The following is a 24,719-nucleotide window of genomic DNA, read 5'->3' as shown; positions in this document are numbered from 1 at the left end:
TCTGTTGATATATGTATAAGCTTTAATTTTGTATCGACTACATACAGCTGCAAAAGCTGTTTATGTATTAATCAACATTTAAGAAAATCAAGACTGGAAGTGTGAAAAAGGGAAGTTTGCTGTTCTTATGATTAATTTTCCTCTTCTCTCCAATTGTCCCCCAGATGAAATTACTGAAGCAAAATCTGGGACTGCAACTCCACAGAGATCAGATTCTGTGAGCAACTGTAGATCCTGTCAAAAAGATTCAGATGGTGATGCACAGGGAAAATCTGAAGATATGTCCCTTACACCATCAGCAACCTCTTTGATTGATTCTTCTAAGGCTGAATTAACTCCAAGACCAGGGAGTCATACAATAGAATTCTTTGAGATGTGTGCAAATCTTATTAAAATACTTGCACAGTAAGTTCAAAAGTGGGCTTATTTCTTTTACAGCAATAAGCATGCCTAAATCATAATCAGATGCTTCCAGTTATAATCAAGTTAAATTAACTAAGGTGCTGAAAAAACTAGCCACAGAATGCAATTTTCGGAGGGATTGGAATGATTATAGTCCATTATGTATATTATTTTGAAGTTGGGGTGAATTCTGATTGTCCACTGTCCAATAGCATAATACAGATATAGGAAGTCATGCCCTTGGGGCAGTGTCCATAACACTTAACACTGATTGCACATTAGAATTCAAATATTTAAGTTATGCTGGCCTTCTTGCTTTTTTCACTGATAATACATACATCTAATGCACTGTAAGTAAATGTAGTTCAATGACTTAAGTATGACTTGATCAGCATCTATAGTTGTGCCTTAGTTGATCAGAATTGTCAACATCTAACAGTAATATATTAAAACTGCTGTTTCTTCCCTCTTATTTGACGGTAAGTAAATGATAAAGAATAGTTTAATGCATTATAATATTCTACTTTTAATAACAGATAAATATTATTAAATGCATGCAAATCCAGCCAGGTGAAAATGTATGTAGGGGTTTTGTAATGCACTAAGGATGAAATTCTGTGGGCTGTAAGTAGAACAATTCAGGTCACAGCAGTGGTGAGAGGTTGAATGCTGAGAAGACTTGGCACCCTGTGGGCTGAAACAAAATTTGCTTCTGTGAAGGAGAACTGTCAGCAGGTTCCTGATCTGTGCAGATTTAGTAACTCATATCTTAGTGTGGTAGCAGCACAGCAGTTCCCCGTTGCTACTGCAGGCTGAGAATCCTGTTCCTTATAAACACATGTAGTTAAAAGCACAGCTCAATGGCCTCTTGCATGCTATTCCAGAATCTAAAATTTTCACTTTTAAAAATATGTTCATACTTTGATACAGCTGTTTATATCATATGCTACCTTGCCAAATATTTTATAGAATTCACATTGCAGTTGAAAATACATATATAGGTTTAGGTTTTTCAAAGCAGCTTTTATAGTGAACTCTGCCATTTAAATTGTGGCGTTAATAGTCCAACTTTTCAGTTGAACATTTAAAACTGATCACAACAGCTTATCATATAATCATAGAATGGTTTGGGTTGGGATGGACCTTAAAGATTACCTGCTTCTAACTCCCTGCCATGGGCAGGGACACCTTCCACTAGACCAGGTTACTTGTAACCCTATCCAACCTGGCCTTGAACACTTCCAGGGATAAGGTGTCCATAACCTCTCTGGGCAACCTGAGCTGGGGCCTCACCACACTCACAGTAAAGAATCTCTTCCTAATATCTACCCTAAACTTCCTCTCCTCAAACTTAAGGCAATTCCCCCTTCTCCTGTCACTGCATGCCTGTCCTGCATTTCCAAGCCAATTGTATTCTATTTGCCATCTGTATGGCAGTTTTCTTCTGTTAAGTGGGCAGTTTTCTTTATCTCTTCCACAATCAATCCTCCCTCTGGGGAGACATCTGCTGATAACAGGCTATTGAATGTCACTGCATGACTGATAAGAACTATAGCATCCCATTGTGAGATGCTCTGCCCAGAGGGAGGAGCCAAGCATTGCTACCCAGATATAATCTTGAGATTCTGGAACACCAGCACGGCTTCTCCACTGGGTTTCCCAGAGAAACAGCTGCCTCTTCCACTGGATCTTCAGAGGAAGACTACACCTTTCTACAAGCTCACTGCTCCAACAGAACCACACCTGACACTCCAGGAGGACTGCAGCCACAATTCCAATAGGACTGCTACCAATACCCTGACCAACAGGGTGTCAGGTTGTGTTCTGACTCTGTCAGTGTTGTTTTAGTTTACTGCACTGTTTATTTTATCTTTTTATTTTCTTCCCTAATAAAGAACTGCTATTCCTGCTACCATATTTTTGCCTGAGAGCCCCCCTTAATTTCAAATTTATAACAATTTGGAGGGACGGGGTTTACATTTTTCTATTTCAGGGGAGGGTCTTGCCTTTCTTAGCAGACATCTGTCTTTCCAAACCAAGACAATGCCCTTGTGAAAAGTCCCTCTCCATGTACCTTGTAGGCCCCCTTTATGTACTGTAAGGCTGCAATAAGGTCACCCCAGAGCATTCTCTTCTCCAGGCTGAACAGCCCTAAGTCTCTCAGCCTGTCTTCATAGGGAGGTGTTCCTGCCCTCCGATCCTCTTTGTGGCCTCCTCTGGACTTGTTCTAAAAGGTCAATGTCTTTTCTGGTGTTGGGGACCCCAGAGCTGGATGCAGGACTCCAGGTGGGATCTCACAAGAAGGGAGTATAGGGGCAGAATCACCTCACTGAAGCAGCTGAGTATGCAGTGATAGGATAAGGAGTGTTGGAACCCAGGGCACAGGGAATATTTCTCTGCCTGTCCTGAGAAGTCCTGATCCCCAGGAGAACACTGCTTTTAACCTTCGTCCATGGAGAAAACTTCCAAGACTTTGGGATGAATTGGAATCTATGAGTGTGTGAAATAGATAGTAGTATAGCTTATCACAGGGTGAAAAACTTAAAGTTTTGGGGTTTTAGTATGGAGGTAGATCGGAGACAAGATGGAGGATTTTGAGCGTTATCTGATCTCCTTGTTCTTCATCTACTCCATTTTCTGCAGTGTTGGGAGCACAGGGTAATTGGTTAGAAAGAACTGCAATGCAGATGTTGCATGGACAGAAAAATAATTAGTTATTGGTGGAAAGATAGAAATAAAGTTTATTTTAAGAGTTAATTGGACAAAATAGCTTTAAAAGACCTTGAATCTGTGTGTCTTGTAGCTTCTGGTGCCTTCTCTTTGTATGCTAAGTCTGAGATGTAGATGGCATGCAGAACTTTTGATAAGAGAAAACCAACAACCTGAAGACCCAAAAAACCAAGAGTCCTGTCTGTTTCTCATTCCTGGCACAGAACTTTTTAGGGGTGTCCCCATCAGGGGGACCCATGAGGGAGGTTTCAACAAGGAGGAGTGGACTTAAGCTGAAGGAGAGAAGGTTTAGATTAGATCTTAGGAAGAAATTCTTTATTATAAGGGTGGTGAGGCACTGGCACAGGTTGCCCACAGGTTGTGGATTCCCCATCCCTGGAAATGTTCAAGGCCAGGTTGGATGGGGCTTGGAGCAATCTGGTCTAGTGGAAGGTGTCCCTGCCCATGGCAAGTGGGTTGGCAGTAGATGATCTTTAAGGTCCCTTCTGACCCCAGCCATTCTGTGATTCTTTATCAAGTTTCTCATCCACAACCATCCTCAGTCCTCCCAGGGCTAATTCTTGATTCATTTTACGCCTAGCCTTTACTTGTGCTTGGGATTAAAAAAGTTTTTAACAGTAGACTTCTGCTACCAATGTCATAAATCCTACTACAGTTATGGTTTTTGCAATGTTTTCAGAACAAAATTGAACCTTAAATGTTAAAATCTTGGCTACTACTTGCACAAAACTATGTACTCTCTTGTAAACTGGATGTAATTATCCACAGTTCCATTTTCATCTAGCACTAATAGATGTAAACATTGCACAATAAACTATGTCATAAAACATTTGCTTTCAACAATGAGCATTCTCTTCAAAGTCAACTTCATTACCTACTTTCTTTCAAAGATTGCTCTCCTGATTAGAGCCTGGAAACAAGGCATATACTATGAACAGTAAAGTCTTGACCCTGAAAATGAATGCGAGTTGTTGTCATTGTCTAACTGAAAAATGCTAGCTACACCTATAAGAATAGTCTAATCCAGGCCAACCGGTTCCAGTTATGAATATGCACAGCACAGAATTTGAACAAACTTAAAGCTGCTTAAGCCCTGGAGTTGCCGTAACTGTGTTCTGAACTGGGATATGGTATAGTCTGCCTAATACGTAGGTACATGTTACAACCAGTTCTTTATCCTCAAGTGTCACACACTGTCCCCATAATGCAAGGTTGTATTACTGTATCTCAAAGTGGAAGATTTCTCTTAATGGTTTGAGTTTAAACTCCTGAGATTGAGATGTCAACATGAGACCAGTTTCTAATCCTACTTAAGTGGGGATTTGTGTTATGTGGGGTCTTTTTAAGCCTTGTAAGAAATTAATCTGATGTACTAAATAAATTAGTGTACTCATTTTTGTTACCCTTTTATTTTGAAGTTTGTAAATATTGTACAATATAACAAATGCAGAGGGTTTTTGGTTTTTTTAAATTGCAGCAATTTCTCATCTGGAATTGGTTTGGAATCACTGAAAGGGTCTCTGTGTATGTTAAGCCAAATATTTGTAAATGGTATCTGGTCCTGTTTTGCAAATTTGTAAGGCTGACCACAAGCGCAAGGTGTCAAGGTGCAAATATCTTTTAATTTTTATATGTTTTTTGGCAATCATGCATTAAGGCAACCTTGGTTATTTTGTCTCAGTATCTGATAGTTGAAGAGAGTTTCTGACAGAAGTGTACAGTATGTATAGCTTTATTTAAAGTAAATTTTATTGGTATGATAAATCAGTTTTGATGGACAAAAGTTTCCTGATGGAACAGAGTTGAGGTGGGGTTTGGGGTCTTTTTGTTTGTTTGTTTGTTTGTTGTGGGGGTTAGCTTATATGGGGGGGGAGGGAGAAATAATGCACTGGAGAGTCCAGAAGTGGAGCCCACTGATTGAGATACCCATACAGGGAGGGTAAAGCCTGAGAAAGAGACAGCAAATAATTTCTCACAATCCCCTCCCCATCTAAGTGCATTTGGTCAGTTTGATTTCCTGGCATGATATGGTTTTCCATATAATACTTTGAAGGGACTTTCTCCCTCTCTAACCCATAGAGTTATCTTGATTCTCAACAATAAAACAGATAAAACCTCCACCCGTTTAGGATGTGTTTCCTGACGTAATTTTGTGATTTGCCTCTTGAGAATCTGTAGGAATAAGGCCTACAGCCATGAGATATGCCATAAAATATGTGTTGAAGGGATTAATGTGAGCATGATAGCCTACTGATGGGGCTGATAGTTTGTCGGGCAGATGCTGGATGGCCCTTATCCCTGCAATTGGCCAGGTGAAAGAGGAAGTGATACTAAGGCATCACAGTTCTGTTCCACCCTTGCACAAGATCCAGAGCCTTTGTAACATCTCTCTTTGTTACTCTTGATATCCCTAATTTACATATAAAGTGGCTTCCCTCCCCCATTTATGATGGCAGTAATGGGATATTTGACTGCAGTCTCATCTCCACTTCTCCCAAGAATGAGAATATGACCACCTTGCAGACAAGTTGATGTGCTTTCTCCTCTCTCCTCCTCAAAGCAGGGGCACCTCTTGGGTAAGATTTGTGCATCTGACTATGTCGGAGTATACCTGGGAGCACTTTATTATAGTGTTATACACTTATATTTTGTAGATCTAGTGAATTTATCACCATCAATCTAAGAAGAATCTATAATCTGTTGCTTCAATAAACCACACTACTTGTGAATCTGTGATTGTAGTTGTTCTTACTGAACACAACCAAATTTGTAGTGTTAAACTGGTATACTGCACTACTGGTGAATCTGCGATCAAGAATAAGACCAGACTTACAGTGTAACCCACACTATTTGTGTGTTTGGGATCTTATTGAATGTGACCAGACTTATAGTGCTGAATTGGTTCTAATCAGAAATTAAACCCAGCTGCACCCAGCCCCTTTGACCTATGAGGACTAGCTGGAACACAACGGGGTTTATTTTCTGCAAAATTTCTATCCCCTTAGCTCAAAAGAGTCTGATTCATTCTGTTTTTCCACTTGATGGCAGTCTCCAGGGAGTGTGCAAATCCCATTTCATTCAGTGAAAATTTTATACATGCTGAACTACCTCTGAAATAAAATGCAGACCATTATCTGAGGATAGACCTTCGGGGATCCCAAACCTAGAAATTATTTACTTTAGCAGATTTTTAGCAACCTCTCTAGCTTGACTGTTACGACATGGGAAAGCCTCTGGCCATTCTGAGAAGGTACCCCACTAAAACGAGCAGATATTGTTGCTGTTACTGTTCATTTTCTTTTCTCATTGCTGTTTCCAGTAAATTTTTCTTAGCTCAGCCCATGATCTCCACCTTTTGTGCCTCCAATTTTCAACTCCATCCTGCCACAGCTTCATGCCATTGCCTCATGTCCTATCACTGGTAACCAGAGACGAGATCAGTGCCTGTCTCTCCATTTCCCCTTGTGAGGAAGCTGTAGGCTGCAATAAGGTCTCCCCTCAGTCTCTTCTTCTCCAGGTTGAACAAGCCAAGTGACCTCAGACACTTCTTGTATGGCTTCCCCTCTAGGCACATCACCTGCCCCAACTGGCTGGCGATGCTGTGCCTGATGTACCTTAGGACACAGTTGATCCTCCTGGCTGCCAGGGCAAACGGCTGACTTAAACTTGTCATCAACTCGGATCCCCAGGTCCCCTTTTGTGGTGCTGCTCTCCAGCCTCTCATTCCTCAGTCTGTGCATATATCCAGAGTTGCTCTGTCACTGGTACAGAATCTGGCACTTTTCTTTGTTGAACTTCATATGGTTGGTGATTGCCCAATCCTTTAATTTGTCTAGGTCTCTCTGCAGGAGCTCTGTATTGGTTTTGCATGGCCTGGTTTTTGGTAGCAGGGGACCACAAAGATGCCTCCCGTGAAAAGCTGCTGGAAGCTTCCACCATGTCCAGCAGAACCAATCTTTGATGGCTTTGAAGATGGACATGCTGCTGGCCAAAACTGGGCTAATGAGAGAGATTGGTAATGCTGCTATGATGACATATTTAAGAAGGAAATCAAAACAAAGTCATGAGTTTTTGCTTCTAGTCAGAGAAGAGGAGGAGGTGAGAACATGTGAGGGAAAACAACATGGTGACACCAAGGTCAGTGGAGAAAGAGGGAGAGGAGATGCTCCAGGCACTGGAGCTGAGATTCCTCTGCAGGCTGTTGTGAAGATCATGGTGAAGCAGGCTGTCTCCCTGCAGCCCATGGGTCCATGGGGGTTGCAGACATCCACCCGCAGCCTGTGGGGCAGGTGCCCATGCTGGAGCAGGTGGATGCCTTGAGGAGTCTGTGGTCCAGTGGGAGACCCGGTGGAGAGAAGGCCCCTGCTTCCAGGCTGGAGCAGCCTGTCCTCGGAGGACTGCACCCCATGAAATGAGAGACCCACATCGCAGCAGTTTTGGGAGGACTGTCTGCCCGTGGGAGAGACTCGTGTTGCAGCAGGAGCAGTATGGCTGCTGTTTGTGAGAGTGCACCCATGTCGGAGAAGTTCACGGAGAACTGTCTCCCATGGGAGGGACCCCACAGTCTCACAGGGGAAGGACTCCTCCCCCACAGCAGCAGAAGAAAATCTAAGTGATGAACTGACCCCAAAAAAACCCATACCCTGTCTCCCTGCAGTCAGTGGGAAGGAGGGAGGGGCTGGGGGGCAGAAAGGGTTTTAAGGGGTTATTTTAGTTCTCATTATCCTCCTCTGATTCTGTTAGTAATAAATTTACTTTGCAACTTAAGTGGAGACTGTTTTGCCCTGAATTGTTTTCTCCTGGTCCTTATCTCACTCATGAGCCCTTCATTAATTTTTTTTTCCCTCTCCTCTGCTCAGCTGTAGCAGGGGAGGGTGAGTGAGCAACTCTCATGGGTGCCTGACATTAGGCCAGTGTCAAACCATGACAGCCTCTCTGCCTTTAAGGTAGTCAAAAACTCCTCCTAACTTATTATCATCTGCAAACTTAGTATCCCTTCGAGTCCTGCATCCAAGTCATCTATGAAGATGTTGAAGAGCACTGGAGCCCTGTGGAACCCCACTAGTGACCAGCCAGCCTTATGTAACCCCATTCACTTAAAACACTTTGTGCCCAACCCATCAGCCACTTGCTCACCCACCGCGTGACATGTTTATCCAGTTGAATGCTGGACATTTTATCCAGAAGGATACTGTGAGAAACAGTATGAAAAGCTTTACTGAAATCCAAAAAGATTCTATCAACTGGCTTACCTTGATCAACTAGGTGGACTACTGTGTCATAAAAGGAAATCAGATTTGGCAAGCAGGACTTTCTCCTGCATGAAACTATGCTGGCTGTGACCAGAGACTGCATTGTCTTTCAGGTGTTTTTCAGTGTTGGGTTTGCATGGCCTGGGTTTTGGTAGCAGGGTGGGTGACAGAGGTAGCTTCTGTGAGAAGTTGCTAGAAGCTTCCACCATGTTCAGCAGAGCAAATCCCGGGAGGATCCAAATATGGATATGCTGCTGGCCAAGCCTGGGCCAATTAGAAATGTCAGTAATGCCTCTGTGAGAACATATTTAAGAAGAAATCAAAAGTTGTTGCGCAGTTTTAATTCCAGCCAGAGAAGAGTGAGAACGTGTGAAACAAACAGCTATGGAAACACCGAGGTTGGTGAAGAACATGGGAGAGGAGGTGTTCCAGGCGCCAGAGTTGAGATTCCTCTGCAGCCTGTGGTGCAGACCATGGTGAAGGAGGCTGTCCCCTTGCAGCCCATGGAGGCCCATGGGGAAGCAGAGATCCACCTGCAGCCCGTGGAGGAGCCCCATGCTGGAGTGGATGGATGCCTGGGAGGATGCTATGATCCTTTGGGAGACCCATGGAGAGAGGGGCCCTGCTCCCATGCTGAAACACCCTGTCTTTGAAGAACTGCACCCCATGGAAGAGTGATCCATGTCACAGCAGTTTGAGGGGGGCTATTGCCCATGGAATGGACTCATGTTAGAGAAGTTCACAGAGAACTGTCTCCTGTGAGAGGGGCCCCACAGTGCAGCAGGGAAACTACTCCTCTCCCTGAGCAGTGGGAGAGGCTACAGATGATGCACTGACCATACCCCCCATTCCCTGTCTCCTTGGGCCATTGGGGTAGGAGGTAGAGATAGAAGGAGAGTGGGCGGGGGGCGGGGGCGGGGGGGGGCGGAGGGAAAGATGTTTTTAAAGGCTTATTTTGCTTCTCATTATCCTGCTCTGATTTTGTTAGTAATAAATTCATATCTCTAATTTGAGCCTGTTTTGCCCTTGATGGTATTTGATGAGTAATTTCTCCCGGTCCTTATCTCAACCCATGAACCTTTGTTATATTTTCTCTCCTCTGTTCAGCTTCAGATGGAAATGAGTGAGCAGCTTTTGTGAGTGCCTGGCATCTGGCCCAGGTAAACCCACAACACTCCCATAATAATCTTTTCCATATTTTTACCAGGCACTGAAGTGAGCTTCTAATTAACTGGGACCTCTCCAGATTCCCAAGACATTCAAAAATCATTGAAAGGGTTCTCGTGATGACATCAGCCAACTCTTTGAGTATTCTCAGATCAATCCCATCAGTCCTCATAGACTTATAGGGATCCAGCTGGAGCAGCAGATCCTGCACAAGTTTGGATTTTATTATTGTCATAGCCATGGTCATTCAGCTCAGGGTACTGGGAGCCCCAGAACCCATCATCAGTGTTGAAGACAGCAGGAAAGAAAATATTAAAGATCTCTGCCTTGTCTATGTGTGGTAATCACATATCCTCTGAACAGAGAGAGACACAGCTCTCTCCCATGTTTTCCCTGGGAAGCTGTGAGAAGCTTTGAGAAAGCTCAGAGAAAAGAATGAGAAACAATTCTTATCTCCACTTGCTGCACCTGTTGTTGTGCACATGTGGAATGTGTTATGGAGATTTGTTTACCAAAGGATGATTTCTTAATTGGACACTGGTGATGGTGTTTGGATTTCAATTGACCAATTGGATCTGTCTGTATTGGACTGTCTGCAAGGCCAATGTTTTCCTCTGAATAGTAGAGTAGTATAATATAGTATAATAAAGCGATTGATTAGCCTTCTGCAATCATGGAGTCAATGCTCATTATTACCTGGCAAGGCCCGCTGCTATGATATCTATGTCCCTGTTTTTGAGGTGACCATCCTCATTATCTAATAGGTTGGTATTATTTCTGCACTGCCTTTTGCTATTAACATGTTTAATAAAGCATTTTTATATTGTCCTCTACAGTACTGACCAACTTCAATCAAGCTTTGGTGTGGAAGGGGCTAGCAGCGGGCCTGTTAGCTAAAGGAGCGAGAAGTAAGAAGAAGAAGAAGCTGATAAGGACCTTTCTCCAAGGCCATAACCAAGGAGATCGAGAGAAGGAAGATAAGAGCATTCTGCAGCTGGATGAAGCATTCTTAGGAAGTTAGGTGGAGTCAGAGTAACTTTTCACCAATGGCATGGTATTGAATTATTGTGGCCAATAGCTAAGGTAGAAGAAGGGTAAACAACTGGAAAGTGTATAAAAGATCAGCCATTTTCATTAATAAACTGTTGCCAAGTGTTACCAACTGAGACTGCTTGTGGTCTCTGCTTTATGTCGTGACCGCCTCGACTGCGACATTTTGGTGACCGCCGACGTGATAACATAGTCGGTGGGGGCCCATACGGGGTCCTAGCAATTGGCAACCGTGACCCACTGGGACATAGTGGCGGAGGCGGCGTTGGTGCAGCTGAGAGTGGCAGGTGGAAGCCACAGGGAGGTCCGGACCTGATTCCCTCCAATCAAGACACCTGGAAGTAGGTAAGCCACCAACTAGTAATAATGGGACAAAATTTATCTAAAGAGGAAGAAAATGTTCTGTCTACATGGATATTTTTGTTAAGAAATAAGGGAATTAATACGTCAGACTATGCGCTTCGTAATATATTGCTGTGGGCTAAATCACAGAATTTTGTCACTGATCCCGACACAGCATTTAGTGTTAAGGCATGGAAGAAAGTCGGGGACAGACTTTGGCAAGTTATTCGAGCGGGAGATAAAACAGCTGTTGATTTAGCAGTAACCTGGAACTCGCTCTTTGGGGCTTTAAAAGAATGGAAAGTAGAGAGAGAAACGGAGCAAGATGCGAACGAAGAGTCGGGGCTGATAACAGAATCTGACGGGGGGGCTGAGGCAGAGGGGGCCTCTGAGGTAGAAGGGGGCTCTGATGGGGAACTTGGTGAAGCAAGTTCGGATGCCATGGGAGTTACCTGGCACGCTGCCAGAGCTTCTGGGAAAGCTGCCAAAGCTTCTGGGAAAGCTGCCAAAACTTCTGGGCAACCTGCCCTAGCCTCTTCTTATGAGACCCCTAAGCCTCCTTATCTCACACCTGCCCAGCAGCTCGGGATGGTGCCTGTATATACTACACCGCTACGCCAGTTAGCTGAAATGTCTCTAGCAGAGAGAGAAACCCAGCCATCTTCCCCCCCGCTTCCCTCCTCTCTGGTCCAGCCGTCCGCCCCCCCGCTCCCCTCTGAGCGGCTTGAACAACCTGCAAAGCTGTATCCTCCGTTACCTGACAGTGACAGCAACAGCAAATCAAGTGATAAGTCGCCCGCAGTAACACCTGAGTTGGGGCAAGGAGCTCTGGTCCCTTCATCTCCTAAGAGCTCTAGCCTTACTGCCCCATGGACTTTGCCTCCATGCCAAGTCACTGTGCTTCCTCGATACCCTCAGGAGTTTTGGGAATTTGTTAGGAGGAAAGCAGTTGAAGAAAAGAATTAGGACATCATAGAAAGATTAGGTGCTCCAAGAGTACCTCAGGAGAACAATGCCAATGCAAATGTTGCTTGTGATAACCCTATGGCTTTTCCAGTTTTCAAAGCAGCTCTTGGTACAGGACAGAACGACAGTCATCATGTCTTCGCCTGGAGGGTTGTGCAAGACCTCCAATCGAAAGTAGCTCAGTATGGTATTAATTCCTCAGAGGTAATGCAATTAATACGTGTGATTAATGCAGATTTGCTTGCACCTTATGATATCACACATCTTGCTACAATTCTATTCCAACCAGTACAATATGGTGTATTTCAAGAATCTTGGAGGCAAGTGGCTGAGGGCAAGGCTTTAACAAATATGCAGTTGCCTCAACACGACCCCCGTCATGCTGTGGGTGTTGATGCCCTACTGGGCTCTGGGCCTTTTGCTAGTCCAGATTTACAGGCAAGGTGGGATCCTTCAATTTTGGCACAAGCTCAGCAAATTGGCATGAGTGCCTTAACTAAAACAATGGAAATGGCAGCTCCAAAACAGAAATATATTACTATACAACAAGGGACAAGAGAACCATTTTTGCAGTTTGCAGAAAAACTTGCTGCCACTATTGAGAAACAGGTAGATGATGAAACTTTGCGAGACAAATTGTGCCTACAATTGGCTAAAGAAAATGCAAACCCAGACTGCAGAAAGATTATTGACACTTTGCCTGGGGAACCCACCTTGTCTGAAATGGTTACTGCTTGCTCAAAAGTTGGTTCAGTTGAGCATAAAATGGCAGCTCTTGCTGCAGTGTTAAGACCTTCAGCGAAGTGTTAGAATTGTGGACAACAAGGGCACGTAAAGTCACAGTGTACTGTCTGGAAAACAGCATTTAGGCCAAGTGCAAGCAGCGATGTTGTATGCAACCATTGTGCTAAATCTGGGCACTGTGCTAAGCAACGCAGGAGTAAATATCATGCAAATGGTCAGCTATTGCTGGGAAACCCAAAGAGGAGCGCGAAGGGGCGCGTGGGGAAACAAATACCCCAACAACCACAACAGCAAATGCGGGCCTTCCCAGCCCTGCAAAGCTACCCATTTGCGAACAATACTCAGGGGCAACAAGCGAGTTGGCAGGGATTGATATACCCACTGCTGACACAGTAACCATTCTAACAAAAGAAAGATGTAAAGTGCCTCTTGATGCCTAGGGTCCGATAGGACGGGGATTGAGTGCGTTTTTGATAGGGAGATCAAGTACTACACTTAGAGGTATTCATGTGCATCTAGGGCTTATTGATGCTGATTATTTAGGGCAGATTCATGCTATGGTATCCATTGATGACCCTCCTGTCACTATTCAGAAAGGAACTTGCATTGCTCAACTTGTACCTTTTGTGAGTTCTGTTCCAAATGCAGTGGACCAAAGTTGCGGCACAGGAAGCTTTGGATCGACAGGAGTACCTCAAGTGTTCTGGACTGAGAAAGTAACAGAGAGCCATCCAGAAAAGACATGCACTCTCACAGCCAGTGGATGTCATCCAGGAACTATATCAGTAACAGGTTTGATTGACACTGGAGCAGATGTCACAATACTCTTGTGACTTTGCTGGCCTCAATCGTGGCCTCTCACTCGTGCAAGTTTTGGACTCCTGGGGTTGGGTGGTGCTACAACAGGTGGCCTGTCAGCCATTGTAATTAATGTGAAACATCCTGATGGCCAACAAGCTAACATCAGACCCTATGTTGCCGATGCTCCTCAAAGTTTGTGGGGACGAGATTGTTTATCTCAATGGGGTGTCAAAATTACTACGGATTTTTAATGGGGGCCACTGTGTTGCAGGGCAATGAACGTCCAGTTGTACCCCTGACATGGTTGACAGATAAGCCTGTCCGGGTTCGCCAGTGGCCCCTGACTACTGAAAAGCTTACTGCCCTGCAAGAATTAGTTACAGAACAATTGCAAGCGGGACACATTGAGGAATCATTCAGTCCCTGGAACACCCCTGCTTTTGTAATAAAAAAGAAATCCGGAAAATGGAGACTTTTACATGATTTACGGCAGATAAATGCTGTAATGGCAACAATGGGAGCTTTGCAACCAGGCCTTCCTACAGCCACGATGATTCCACAGGAATGGCAAATAGTTGTCATTGATCTGAAAGATTGTTTCTTCACTATTCCATTGGCTGAGCAGGACAAAGAAAAATTCGCTTTTACGGTGCCTTCTATAAATAATGCTGAACCTGATAAAAGATATCAATGGAAGGTGTTGGGAATTTAGCTGCTAGAGAATGGAAAAGTACAAAACCGTGGCTAATTCCAAGTCCTGCACCTGTGTTGATAGCATGTCCTTGGGCCTAGCTGTAGTGTGATAACAAACAGTGAAAAAGACATGAGAAAAGAGAGATGTAACCCCTAAGGAATGAAGATGAGTTAATGCTATAGTTTAACCAATAGATTGCTTGGCTTACAGAATATTCATAAGCTTATTATTTGCTGTATAAGTGTTTGATACTTTCTTCAATAAAGGGGACCAGAAGGACCTGAGGGACCCGGACCAGACCGGACCCGAAGGGCCTGTGATGAACCAACTGGTGTCCTGATCCCCTTCCTTCGACAGGAAGGTACTCCCACAAGGCATGAAAAATTCGCCAACTATTTGTCAATGGTTTGTGGTACAGGCCTTGTCAAAAGTGCGGGAGCAATTTAAAAACTGCTACTGCTATCATTACATGGATGATATCTTGTTGGCATCTGACAACAAACAACAGTTGTCAGCTCTTATACAATGTGCTGTGACAAATTTGAAAGCCTTTGGTTTGATTATTGCTCCAGAGAAAGTGCAGGAACACATGCCTTGGAAATATCTAGGTATGCTGGTGACCAACACTCAAGTTATGCCTCAACCTGTAAAGTTAGACATTGATGTTAAAACTGCTACTGATGTACAGAAATTGGTTGGTTTAATAGGTTGGATTCGATCATATTTAGGCATAACTAATCATCAGATGCAGCCATTGTTTGATTTGCTTTCAGGCATCACTTCCTCCACTGATGAGAGGCAATTGACCTCAGCAGCAAAAAAGACCCTAGAAGAAGTTGAATTAGCCCTAGCACACAAATTTGTTAACAGGATAGATACCTCTGTTGGTGTTCAATTGTTTATTTTGAAAGACCATGAAATACCATGTGGAATACTCTGTCAATGGAATGATAATTGGGAGGATCAACTGCATATTCTGGAATGGATATTTTTATCTTTCAGATCTCGGAAAACAGCTCCAGGACTTTATGAGCTTTTTGCAGATATTATCATCAAGGGCCGCAGGTGTTGTCATGAGATTTTGGGACAGGACCCTGTGACCATTGTGATACCTGTACAACAGTGGTATTTTGAATGGTGCTTTCAAAATAGTAATGAATTGCAATCTGCCTTATCTTGTTTTACAGGTCAAATCTCATATCTTTTGCCTTCTCATCCTGTTCTAACACTGACTAAAGAGATCCCTTTTGAAGGCAAGCAAATTTGTTCTCCTGTTCCAGTGGAAGGTATAACAGTTTTTACAGATGGGTCTGGGAAAACTGGAAAAGCAGCTGTGGCATGGAGAAAGGATGATCACTGGGAATATCAGACAGTGATTCAGCAGGGATCTCCTCAACTGGTTGAACTTTCTGCTGTTCTTTTGGCTTTTACTTTGTTTCCTGGTTCTGTAAACATAGTTACTGATTCAGTTTATGTTGCCAATTTGGTTAAGCATTTAGATCAAGAAGTGTTGTTTAATATTCAAGAGAAACCATTGTTTACCATATTAGTGAAGTTGTGGACAGTTATTGGTGCTTGAAAGCATTCTTACTTTATCATGCTCATTCGCAGCCATATATCACTACCAGGACTTTTTGCTGAAGGCAATGCCTATGTAGACTCCTTAGTAGCTGCTGCTGCAATCAAAACTGTACCCAATGTGTTGCAGCAGGCAATTTTATCCCATCAATTTTTTCATCAGAGTGCTCAAGCTTTACAGCAGCAATTCAAATTGTCTACTGCCGAAGCAAAATCTATTCTTTCCTCTTGTCCCGACTGTCATATGACTCATGTCACTCAGTATTATGGTACCAACCCTAGAGGTCTTTCTGCGTTAGAAGAATGGCAAACTGATGTTACAAAAATGCCAGAATTTGGTCACTTTAAGTATGTTCATGTTACAGTTGATACTTTTTCTCATGCAATGGTTGCTTCAGCATTCACAGGAGAAAAACTCTAGATGCTATTCGTCATTTTTATCATGCCTTTTCTATTCTAGGTGTTCTGTGTCATGTAAAAACAGATAACGGCCCAGCATATGCTTCGCAGAAAATGCAAGCATTCTTTCGTGCTTGGGGCATTGAGCATTCAACAGGTATTCCACATGTCCCCACGGGCCAAGCAATTATTGAAAGAGATCATGGACTTCTTAAACGTCATGTTCAAAAACAAAAAGGGGGAATGCAACAGGAGACACCTCAAGTGAGATTAGATAAAGCTGTTTATGTGTTAAACTTTTTGCGTCCCCTACCTGAGTCACAGTTATCTCCAATCTTTTGCCATTTTTCTTCTTTGAATTCTAAGCAACCAAATTTCCATAGAAATGTCAAGGTATGGGTCAAGGATTTGATTACGGGTATATGGTCTGGTCCAGTGGAACTGATAACCTGGGGGAGGGGTTATGCTTGTGTTTTGACAGATAATGGTCCTCGATGGGTTCCTGCTCGCTGTGTCAAACCTTACCTAGAGCGTGCGGGAAAAGACAGGATTGATGGTTCCGCAGCTGAAGCAGAACGTGCGGATGACATTAGCCAAGACCATATATCGGTACTTGAAGATGGATGAAGGACAGGAACGATTGTTTTAAGAATGGGAATTTTGTTGATGGTTGTGATTGTGATTTTGTGTGTCCCCTCTCTGCTTGGGTTTTTGCAAAGGGCCCTGCAAAAATCCATAGCAGCTGTATTTACAGTTCAAAAACAAAAAGGGGGAATTGTGGAAGGGGCTAGCAGCGGGCCTGTTAGCTAAAGGAGCGAGAAGTAAGAAGAAGCTGATAAGGAGCTTTCTCCAAGGCTGTAACCAAGGAGATCGAGAGAAGGAAGATAAGAGCATTCTGCAGCTGGATGAAGCATTTTTAGGAAGTTAGGTGGAGTCAGAGTAACTTTTCACCAATGGCATGGTATTGAATTATTGTGGCCAATAGCTAAGGTAGAAGAAGGGTAAACAACTGGAAAATGGATAAAAGATCAGCCATTTTCATTAATAAACTGTTGCCAAGTGTTACCAACTGAGACTGCTTGTGGTCTCTGCTTTATGTTGTGACCGCCTCGACTGCGACACTTTGGCCCCACAAATTTTCTCTCTAGAGTGGCAAGCCATATCCCTGTATTCATCTCATGTCACCTGACCTTTCTTCCACATTTTACCTTAGCATCAAAAGAAGATTCCTGATCAGCCAAGCTGGCCTTCTGCCTCACCTGCTTAACTTATGACATTTTGGAATTGCCTGCTTGTTTTGATTTGAGACAAATTATAAGGAAACATCCTGAAAGGAGTCTTCTCTAAAAAGGCAGGTTTCGGCACTCCCTTCCTCCACCAGTTTGAAAGGAATTTCTTGGAGGAAACGGGAAAAAATTGGTTTTTTAACAAGCAGAGTGTACACAGGCACAAGAAAAAGAATACATAATGTTAGATGTTGAAACCTCCCTGTGGAGAAAGCTGGTGGATTCAGAGTTCTTTCTGTAGGTGTGCCTGAGCTCCTCCCGAGGTCTGGAGCTGGGATGCAGAGTGCCAGGGCCTCTCCTCTGGGCCATGGCATGAGGCCCCCAGCAATTTTCTGGTGTTCGGACTGGGGCAAAGCTGAACAGTTCCAGAAGAAGCAGCCACAGTCCCAGGAAACCTTCTTGCCTCAGCTAACAAACAAGAAGCTAGCTAATAGCAAAGATGTACTCCCTCTGTCCGTGCTACACAACACAGCTGAGTGAACCTGGGGGAGGATGTGTGAAAACCACGCTGAAAGATTTCCACTGGCTTCCCGTCCCTCTCTCGGACCTAGCTTAAAGTTACATGACCCATAAAGCAGATGATAGGGGATATGGTATCATAACATCACCCCAGGACACTGCTCCTCTGCTCTTAGGAAGTGGTGCTTAAAAAGTGATCAGAACTGATGGACCCCAGCACTGAGGCCAGAATGATTTTTGCTTTTATATTTCCTTCATATATATTCATAGCTCTGTAGACTTGTCCTGGTTTGGGACAGATTTGGAAACTTCCCAAAGGTTCTTTCTTCTAAAGGGCAGAATTCAGCAGCCCCTCCCCCAACCAGTTTGAGAGATAATCTCCTTGGAGAAAAGTGGAAAAAACTGTTTATTTAACAAGCAAAGTACTCACAAGCATGAAAAAAATGAATAGTAATAAACAATGAAACCTCTTGCTGTTTTGAAGAGATGGCAAATTCAGAAAGTCCTTCTGTAGTTCAGTGAGTCCTCCGTGGGTGTGTCTCAGCCTTGCTCAGTCTCTCTCAATCCCTCTGGAGAAGGAACCTGGAGTCCAGGCTGCAGAGCAGCTTGGGGGGGCCCCCGGGCAATGATCCTGGTGTTCTGGACCAGAGAGAAGCCAAACATTCCCAGAAAGAAAGACACAGTCCTGGGAAAACCTTTCTTGCCATAGCTAACAAGGAAAACCAGTGGAAAAAAAAAGCAAAGAAAAACTCCCTGTCTCTCTCTGCAAAAGCCAAGAACTTGGGGAGCACTGCACTTCTTATGTCTCTGTGTTTTGAATACAAGTGGGGAGAAATTCCACTGCTCCTCCCCCCGCCCCCTCCCCCCCCCACCCGCTTTCTCTGGGCCTAGCTTAAAGCTACAGGACTAATTTCTGAGCAGAAAAAGAGACAGTGGGAATACTGGACCATACAGTCACCCCAGGACATGTCTATTGTTTTATAGTTGTATAGCTCCTAGCTAGTTCCAATACTTTTCCCTACCCTGATATTCAGAAAGACAAAACACTTTCCAGAGGCTCCAAACCCTGGGGGTCCAAGGCTCCTATCCTATCTTGTTTCTTCCTGGGAGCCAAGGATGAAATACTTTCCTCAGACATGTTTTCATAAACAAAATTTAGTTCCTATCTAAAGGGGGGCTACCAATGTGTCCCGTTCTCGGCTGTTTTTGATGGCCTAGAAAGGCTTGGGATAGCCTTGGGGGCAGCCCGCGCTCCAAAGGACGAAAGGAGTCTTCAGGTTTTTTTCGGTCTTCAGTGTTTATTAATTTTTTATCTACAATATCTTCTCTCGGCCCGACAGAGATCCACACAGCACGTCAGCCATGAGCACACTGCGTGCCCTCGGGGCGGTCAGTTATCTTTATACCCAAAACTACGTATAAGATATTTACCTTTTCCCCCCAATACCTTTCACCCTTATTGACAAGTGCACTTTTAGTAAGAACCAATCTCAAAGTGCCACCACCACCACAGAAGGTGGAGGACAAGAAGAAGGAGAAGGACAGGACACGTCCCAATTCCTCCATCTTGTCTCCCTAACACCCCCCTGTACCGAAATTCTAAACCCTGTGTTTCACACCATAACTAATCAATCTCTTCACCATTTATCCCCTGTGATTCTCCCATCCTCATACAGATGATGTTTCCTGTGCTGGGTCAAAGTCCAACCACCAGACACTTCTGGCCACGTTCCAGGACCTCCGAGCCCCCCAAGGGTTGTCTCGGTGTCTCTGCACATCAGGACTGCTGTGCTGAGATCCCACACCAATGAGGTGGAACCAAAGGGGGGAGAATTACTTCATCACTTGTGCTTCTAATTGGGGATTCTTGTCAATTTTGCTAATTTGCTAAACTTATAAAACTGTTTTCACCCCATGTGGGGCTGGGCATTTTTCCCTATCTGCCCCTGGAGGCCTCCAATAAAGACCAGCCTTTATATTACCTCCTATATCAATAATGTCTCGGAAGTGTGTTGTTTCATTTCTAGGTCTTTAAAGCATCAGCACCTTCAGAAGCATTTTCCCAGGGGACCTTACTAACTAGTTCCCTGAGCAGCCTGAAATCTGCTCTCCTCATGTCCAGGGTTGAAGTTTTGCTGGCAGTTTTCCTTCTGTTAACAGAGAGTCTAAACTTGACTGCTTCATGGTTGCAGTGGCCAAGGCAGCCATCAATCACCACTTCGTTCAGCAGACCCCTCTGTAAACAAGCAACTAATCAAGGAGGGCATCTTTCCTAGTCAGCTCCCTTAGTACTGTGCTGGTTTTGCAGAAATTGATTTTTGGTGAGGAGGGAAGAAGCCACCTACGGAAATGATTTTCTGAGAGGAGCTGCTAAGAGCTTCCTCCATGCCTGACAAAACAAATCAGTGATTAGTTTTGCGGACTGACGCCCAGTTAAACCACTTTAAAAAAGTTATATCTGTGTTACATGACTTTGCCAGGGTTCTTCAGGGTGAGAGAGATAGACAAGAATCTTGCTTCATGATCAGAAGGCTGGATTTATTAATTTATGATATATAATACATTATGACTATACTAATAGGAATAGAGAGAAAAGTTCAGAAGCTGCTAAGCTAAGAATTGAATAGGAATCTCAAACAAAGTTCTGTGTCCAGGCAGAAAGCAAGGAGAAACTCTCCTGTGAGTGGTCAGTAAATCCAAACACTCACAGAAGACCAATCACAGATGCACCTGTTGCATTCCAAAGCAGCAGATAATTATTGTTTACATTCTCTTTCTGGGGCCTCAGCTTCCCAGAAGAGGAAATCTCCTAAAGAAAGGATTTTCCGCAAAAGATGTCTGTGACAAATCCGTCTCCGCGAAACACATTTTAAAGGCAGGCAAGCCTGGGAAAGGCTCTCTTGCTTCCGGCCTTGGACAGGTAACTAGACGCAGGCCCTACCAGGCCCCGCTCTGCCATGGCCCATGTGACCTGACAGGGCTGAGCCGGGCTGTCAGAATTCAGGACATCCCTCTGGCTGTCCTGGATTGCCAGAACCCCTGCCAGGGGACTCAGAGACCCTGGCACAGAGCCTGTGACTTTGATTATGACTCATGGAAAAAATTATCAACCTTATATGAGGATCTGCAAGCCACAAAAATCTAAGAAGAATTAGTTTGTCACAGGGTGAAAAATAGATTTTTAGGGTTTTTAGAATGGGGGTTCAGGGGGCAAGATGGAGGAAACTGGGCATGTCTAGCTTTTCTCATTCTTCTTGGCCTCCATCTTCTGCTGTGATATTGGCACTTTTAGATTGGTTTAGAGTAGAAGCTCACTGTCTAACATAGGTGATAGGTATTGGAAAGTAATTGTAAATAATGTACATGTAGTTTTTAGTATAAAAAGATAACACCGCCCCAGGGGCAGGCAGAGTGCCTCTGACCTGCTGAACGGACCTCGGCAGGCCAGAGAAAGAATGTTATAGATAAGTATTGGAATATGAATCCCAATATTACCAGGTAGATTGTGCCTGGGCCAGTCTGACCCTTGCTGCTGGGCCAAAGGCGGCAGCTGTGGTGTATCACCCCAGAGACACCTTTAGCTTGCTGGTGGTTGCAGCTGGGCAGCTGAACAAGTCCAGGCTTGGTAGGAACTCTGTTTACCTCAGGAGGAAGGCTTCAGGCAATGGTGAAGACAAAGGAGATGGATTCTGCTGGAGGGTTTAATATCCAGAGCTTTATTCCATGGTCACACAGGTCTGAATCTTGGCAACAGCTCCAACAGAATCCCGACCGCATGGTCTGATTACCTTTTTAAGCTCCCGGGGGAGGGGGAGGGGGAGGGAAGGGGCAGGGTCTCAGGGGAGGATGACACCCAGACAGGCCAATGACCTCTGGGCCTGAGGGGCATCCTTTGAAAGTGACGAACCACACGACGCCTTGCTGGAATGTTAAAACTGATTGACAGCCCAGCAGGGGGCGAGGGGGGAAGGGGAAGAGGGGTATTGGCACACCTGGGGAAAGGACCCGGAAGTTTAAAAGAGGCTATTGCAACACACTGCAACAGATAAGAAGCAATAAACAACCTTGAAAACGAGAACTGAAGAGTTCTGACTCCTTCTTTGACCACCGGGCTGGGAAAAGAGACTTTCTAATGCATCTCAGGGTCACTCTGACCAGCTAAAGCCCCGAGACTGGGCCCCAGAGGCTGCTGAGCAGGGGGAGGGGAGTCCATCTGCCCTCAGAGTGCTGCAGCTGAGCCCTAGCCTGGCTGTTGAGATCCTAGCCACTCACCTTCCCCTCTCTCCCAGCACGGTTGCTGAAGAAACCTCCATCGTAAACAGCTTTAGCTGCAAGCTACTAAGGGGCTCCCTCAGCACCACAGGAGACCATGCAGCTGAGACCAGGGGCAGCTCTGCAGCCCATGCAGAGAGTGGCTGCTGCAACTGGAATTGAACGCAGCAGGGGCCAGAGATCACCCATGTGGCCAGAGTGACTGCTGCCATTCTGGCCCGGGCCCCTGAGATTCTGGCACAGCCCCCAGCAGGGCCTGAAATACATCACCATGAGAGCTCCAGCTGCAGCCCAGCAGAGTTCACTTGACCATCCACACACCTGGGCAAGCTATTAACTCTTTCACTGCACAGATGAAACTTGCAAACATCAATCATCTCTCAAGTGAAAGAAAAGGAGATTGAAGACACGTAGAAAACAAAATGAAGACACCAAGGTCAATAAAGAAGGAGTTGAATCTCAGATGGGAGAATGAGGAGATGCCTTAGTCTTGGGCTGAAATTCTTTTGTGAGGCCATGGTGATGGACTATGATACACTAAATATCCCAGTAATTCATGAAAAAGCATGGGGGGATGGAGCATTCAAACTGTAGACATGAGCAAAAGCATCCATGCTGAAGCAAGCAGATGTTGAAGTAGTTGTGATCCAAATGAGAAGTTTGAACAGAGAGACAAAAGTGACGAAGACTCTTAGCTCCCAAGGAAGAAGAAAACCTCTGTTCCCAGAAATGAAGATGATCTCAGAGATAGATGAAGAGACCCTTTGCTTTTGAACAGCTCATCTTTAAAAGTGTACCCCATTAGCTGAAGACTGTGCCCTTGAAAACAGTTGTGGGGAAAGCTGTAAGTCAAGGGGAGGAACTTTCATACAGTGATCAGATTTCCATTTTTCCCAGGCAACTGATTCGCTGTGATGTTGAAGCCATGAGAGAACTGTTTCTTGTGGAGAAGTCTCTGTGGCGTGACAAGAGAGACTTCTCTCCCTAAGTGAACTGAAGAAAGATTATTTTAGAGGTGGTAAACTGACTGAAAATCCCAGGTTTTGTCTCTACATTGTCAGTGGGAAAGGAAAGAGGAGTTTGGGGGGAGGAAAAGTGTTTTAAAGGTTTATTTTGATTCTTATAATTTTTTCCATTAATTCTGTTAATAAAGTTTTCTTTATACCCTTTAATATTACATTAGTAACCCGTGATGTTCATATGGCTGAGGCACAGCACACAACAAACTCCCATTGGTCATCAGCAAACAGCACGATTTATTGTCCAGGGCTTTCTTATATAGCCCATTCAAAATTCCCGGGTCGAGACAGGTCATTGGTGTATCCGTGTGCCCCCAGACCCTGAACCAATAAGAGGCCTGCATCCTAGGAGAGCTCCCACTGGCTGTGAGCTTCTGTCAGTCAGCCCAGAGGCTGGTTCATGGAGTTGAGCTGGGCTGTGTAGCAGCATGTGGCTACAATGATGAGATTGGTGTCCAGGGAGGCTACAGCCGACTGCAGAAGAAACAGACGAGACAAGTTTCTTTGTTGTTTAGCACGGGAGTCCATTTTATTTCCCCCCCCACCCCGTATCGGGGGAGGGGGGGGGGCAGGAGGTGGAGGCCCGGGAACCCAAGCAGAGCCCTAGAGAGCTGAGAGCAGAGAGAAAAGAGAGCAAAGCTGACCTGCAGCAGGGGTTTTATCAGGTGTGCCATGGGAGGAGTCTTAATATCAGATGACAGCCTCCTCAAAACAGAAAAGCTCCACAATTCCACAATTCCTTCATTTATAAATTGGTTAAAACAAGGAGATTCTCGGGAATATGACTTAATGGCTTACAAAACTAAAATGAACATTATTAAGCTGAATTAACAGTAACAGAAAAGCATTTGAGACTTAAATACAGATGATAAAGTAACAGAAATTATGATACCGAATTAAATGAATACATTTTGCTTAGTGGGTTAATAGTCTATTCTCCTTTGGCTTTTGATCTTCTCACCAGAAGGGGTGCTGTTCTTGGTCTTTTCTTTCACGAGGGGCACAGTCCTTAGTGTTCTTTAGTACTGGTGTTGTAGGTGTTTCTCTGTTGGATTCTGATGATGCAGACTGTGACGCAAGGAAGGGTGACAGCAGCAGTGGGGCAGCTTGCAGCACATGGCACGCACGGCTCTGCCCTTTTCAAGGCTGCCCCGCTTTGCCATGCCACCTCTGCCTCGCATCTCCTGCAGGAGCAGTGGGGCCCAGCCCTCTCAGGGCTCAGCAGCTCAGCCTCGCCTCACACAGCCCCCATAGGCCAAGGCAGAGCCAGCTGCGGTCACGCAGCAGGAAGGGGGAAGGTATGGGAGGGGAAAGGGCAGGCACAGGACTGGAAAAGATGGACATGGCGAGAAACAGGGATCTCAAAACCACGTGGTTGCACCATTTTGAGAAGGAACACCCGGAACGGCATGGCCAGTGCCTTTCTAAGCAGGGAACAGGGGATATGGAAAGAGATGGGGGTGAAAGAGGACACAGGGTGGCAAGAGGATGGTAGCACTCCAGCATCAGCTCTGGATGGTTTCTGACCTTGTCCTGCTTCAGGGAAAAATGGGGGTGT

General features: G+C 44.7%; 1 protein-coding gene across 17 annotated transcripts in view; it reads left to right on the top strand.

Moving 5' to 3' along the window:
* LOC141726960 (5'-AMP-activated protein kinase catalytic subunit alpha-1-like) overlaps positions 1 to 21,660 on the top strand; it is a 114,419-nt gene extending 92,759 nt beyond the window's left edge. For 12 of the 17 annotated variants that reach the window (XM_074532090.1, XM_074532088.1, XM_074532100.1 and 9 more), the window contains 2 exons: positions 165 to 405; positions 10,388 to 10,595. In XM_074532090.1, the coding sequence (XP_074388191.1) occupies positions 165 to 405; positions 10,388 to 10,448 (302 nt within the window). In that variant the 3' untranslated portion in view covers positions 10,449 to 10,595. The other 5 variants (XM_074532094.1, XR_012577918.1, XR_012577917.1 and 2 more) reach the window with 5 other exon arrangements.
* Positions 21,661 to 24,719: the final 3,059 nt, after the last annotated feature.

The sequence above is a fragment of the Zonotrichia albicollis genome, chromosome W (assembly GCF_047830755.1).
Source record: "Zonotrichia albicollis isolate bZonAlb1 chromosome W, bZonAlb1.hap1, whole genome shotgun sequence".
NCBI lineage: Eukaryota > Metazoa > Chordata > Aves > Passeriformes > Passerellidae > Zonotrichia > Zonotrichia albicollis.
Note: the sequence above shows the minus strand (reverse complement) of the source record. Positions and strands in the feature narration are given on the sequence as shown.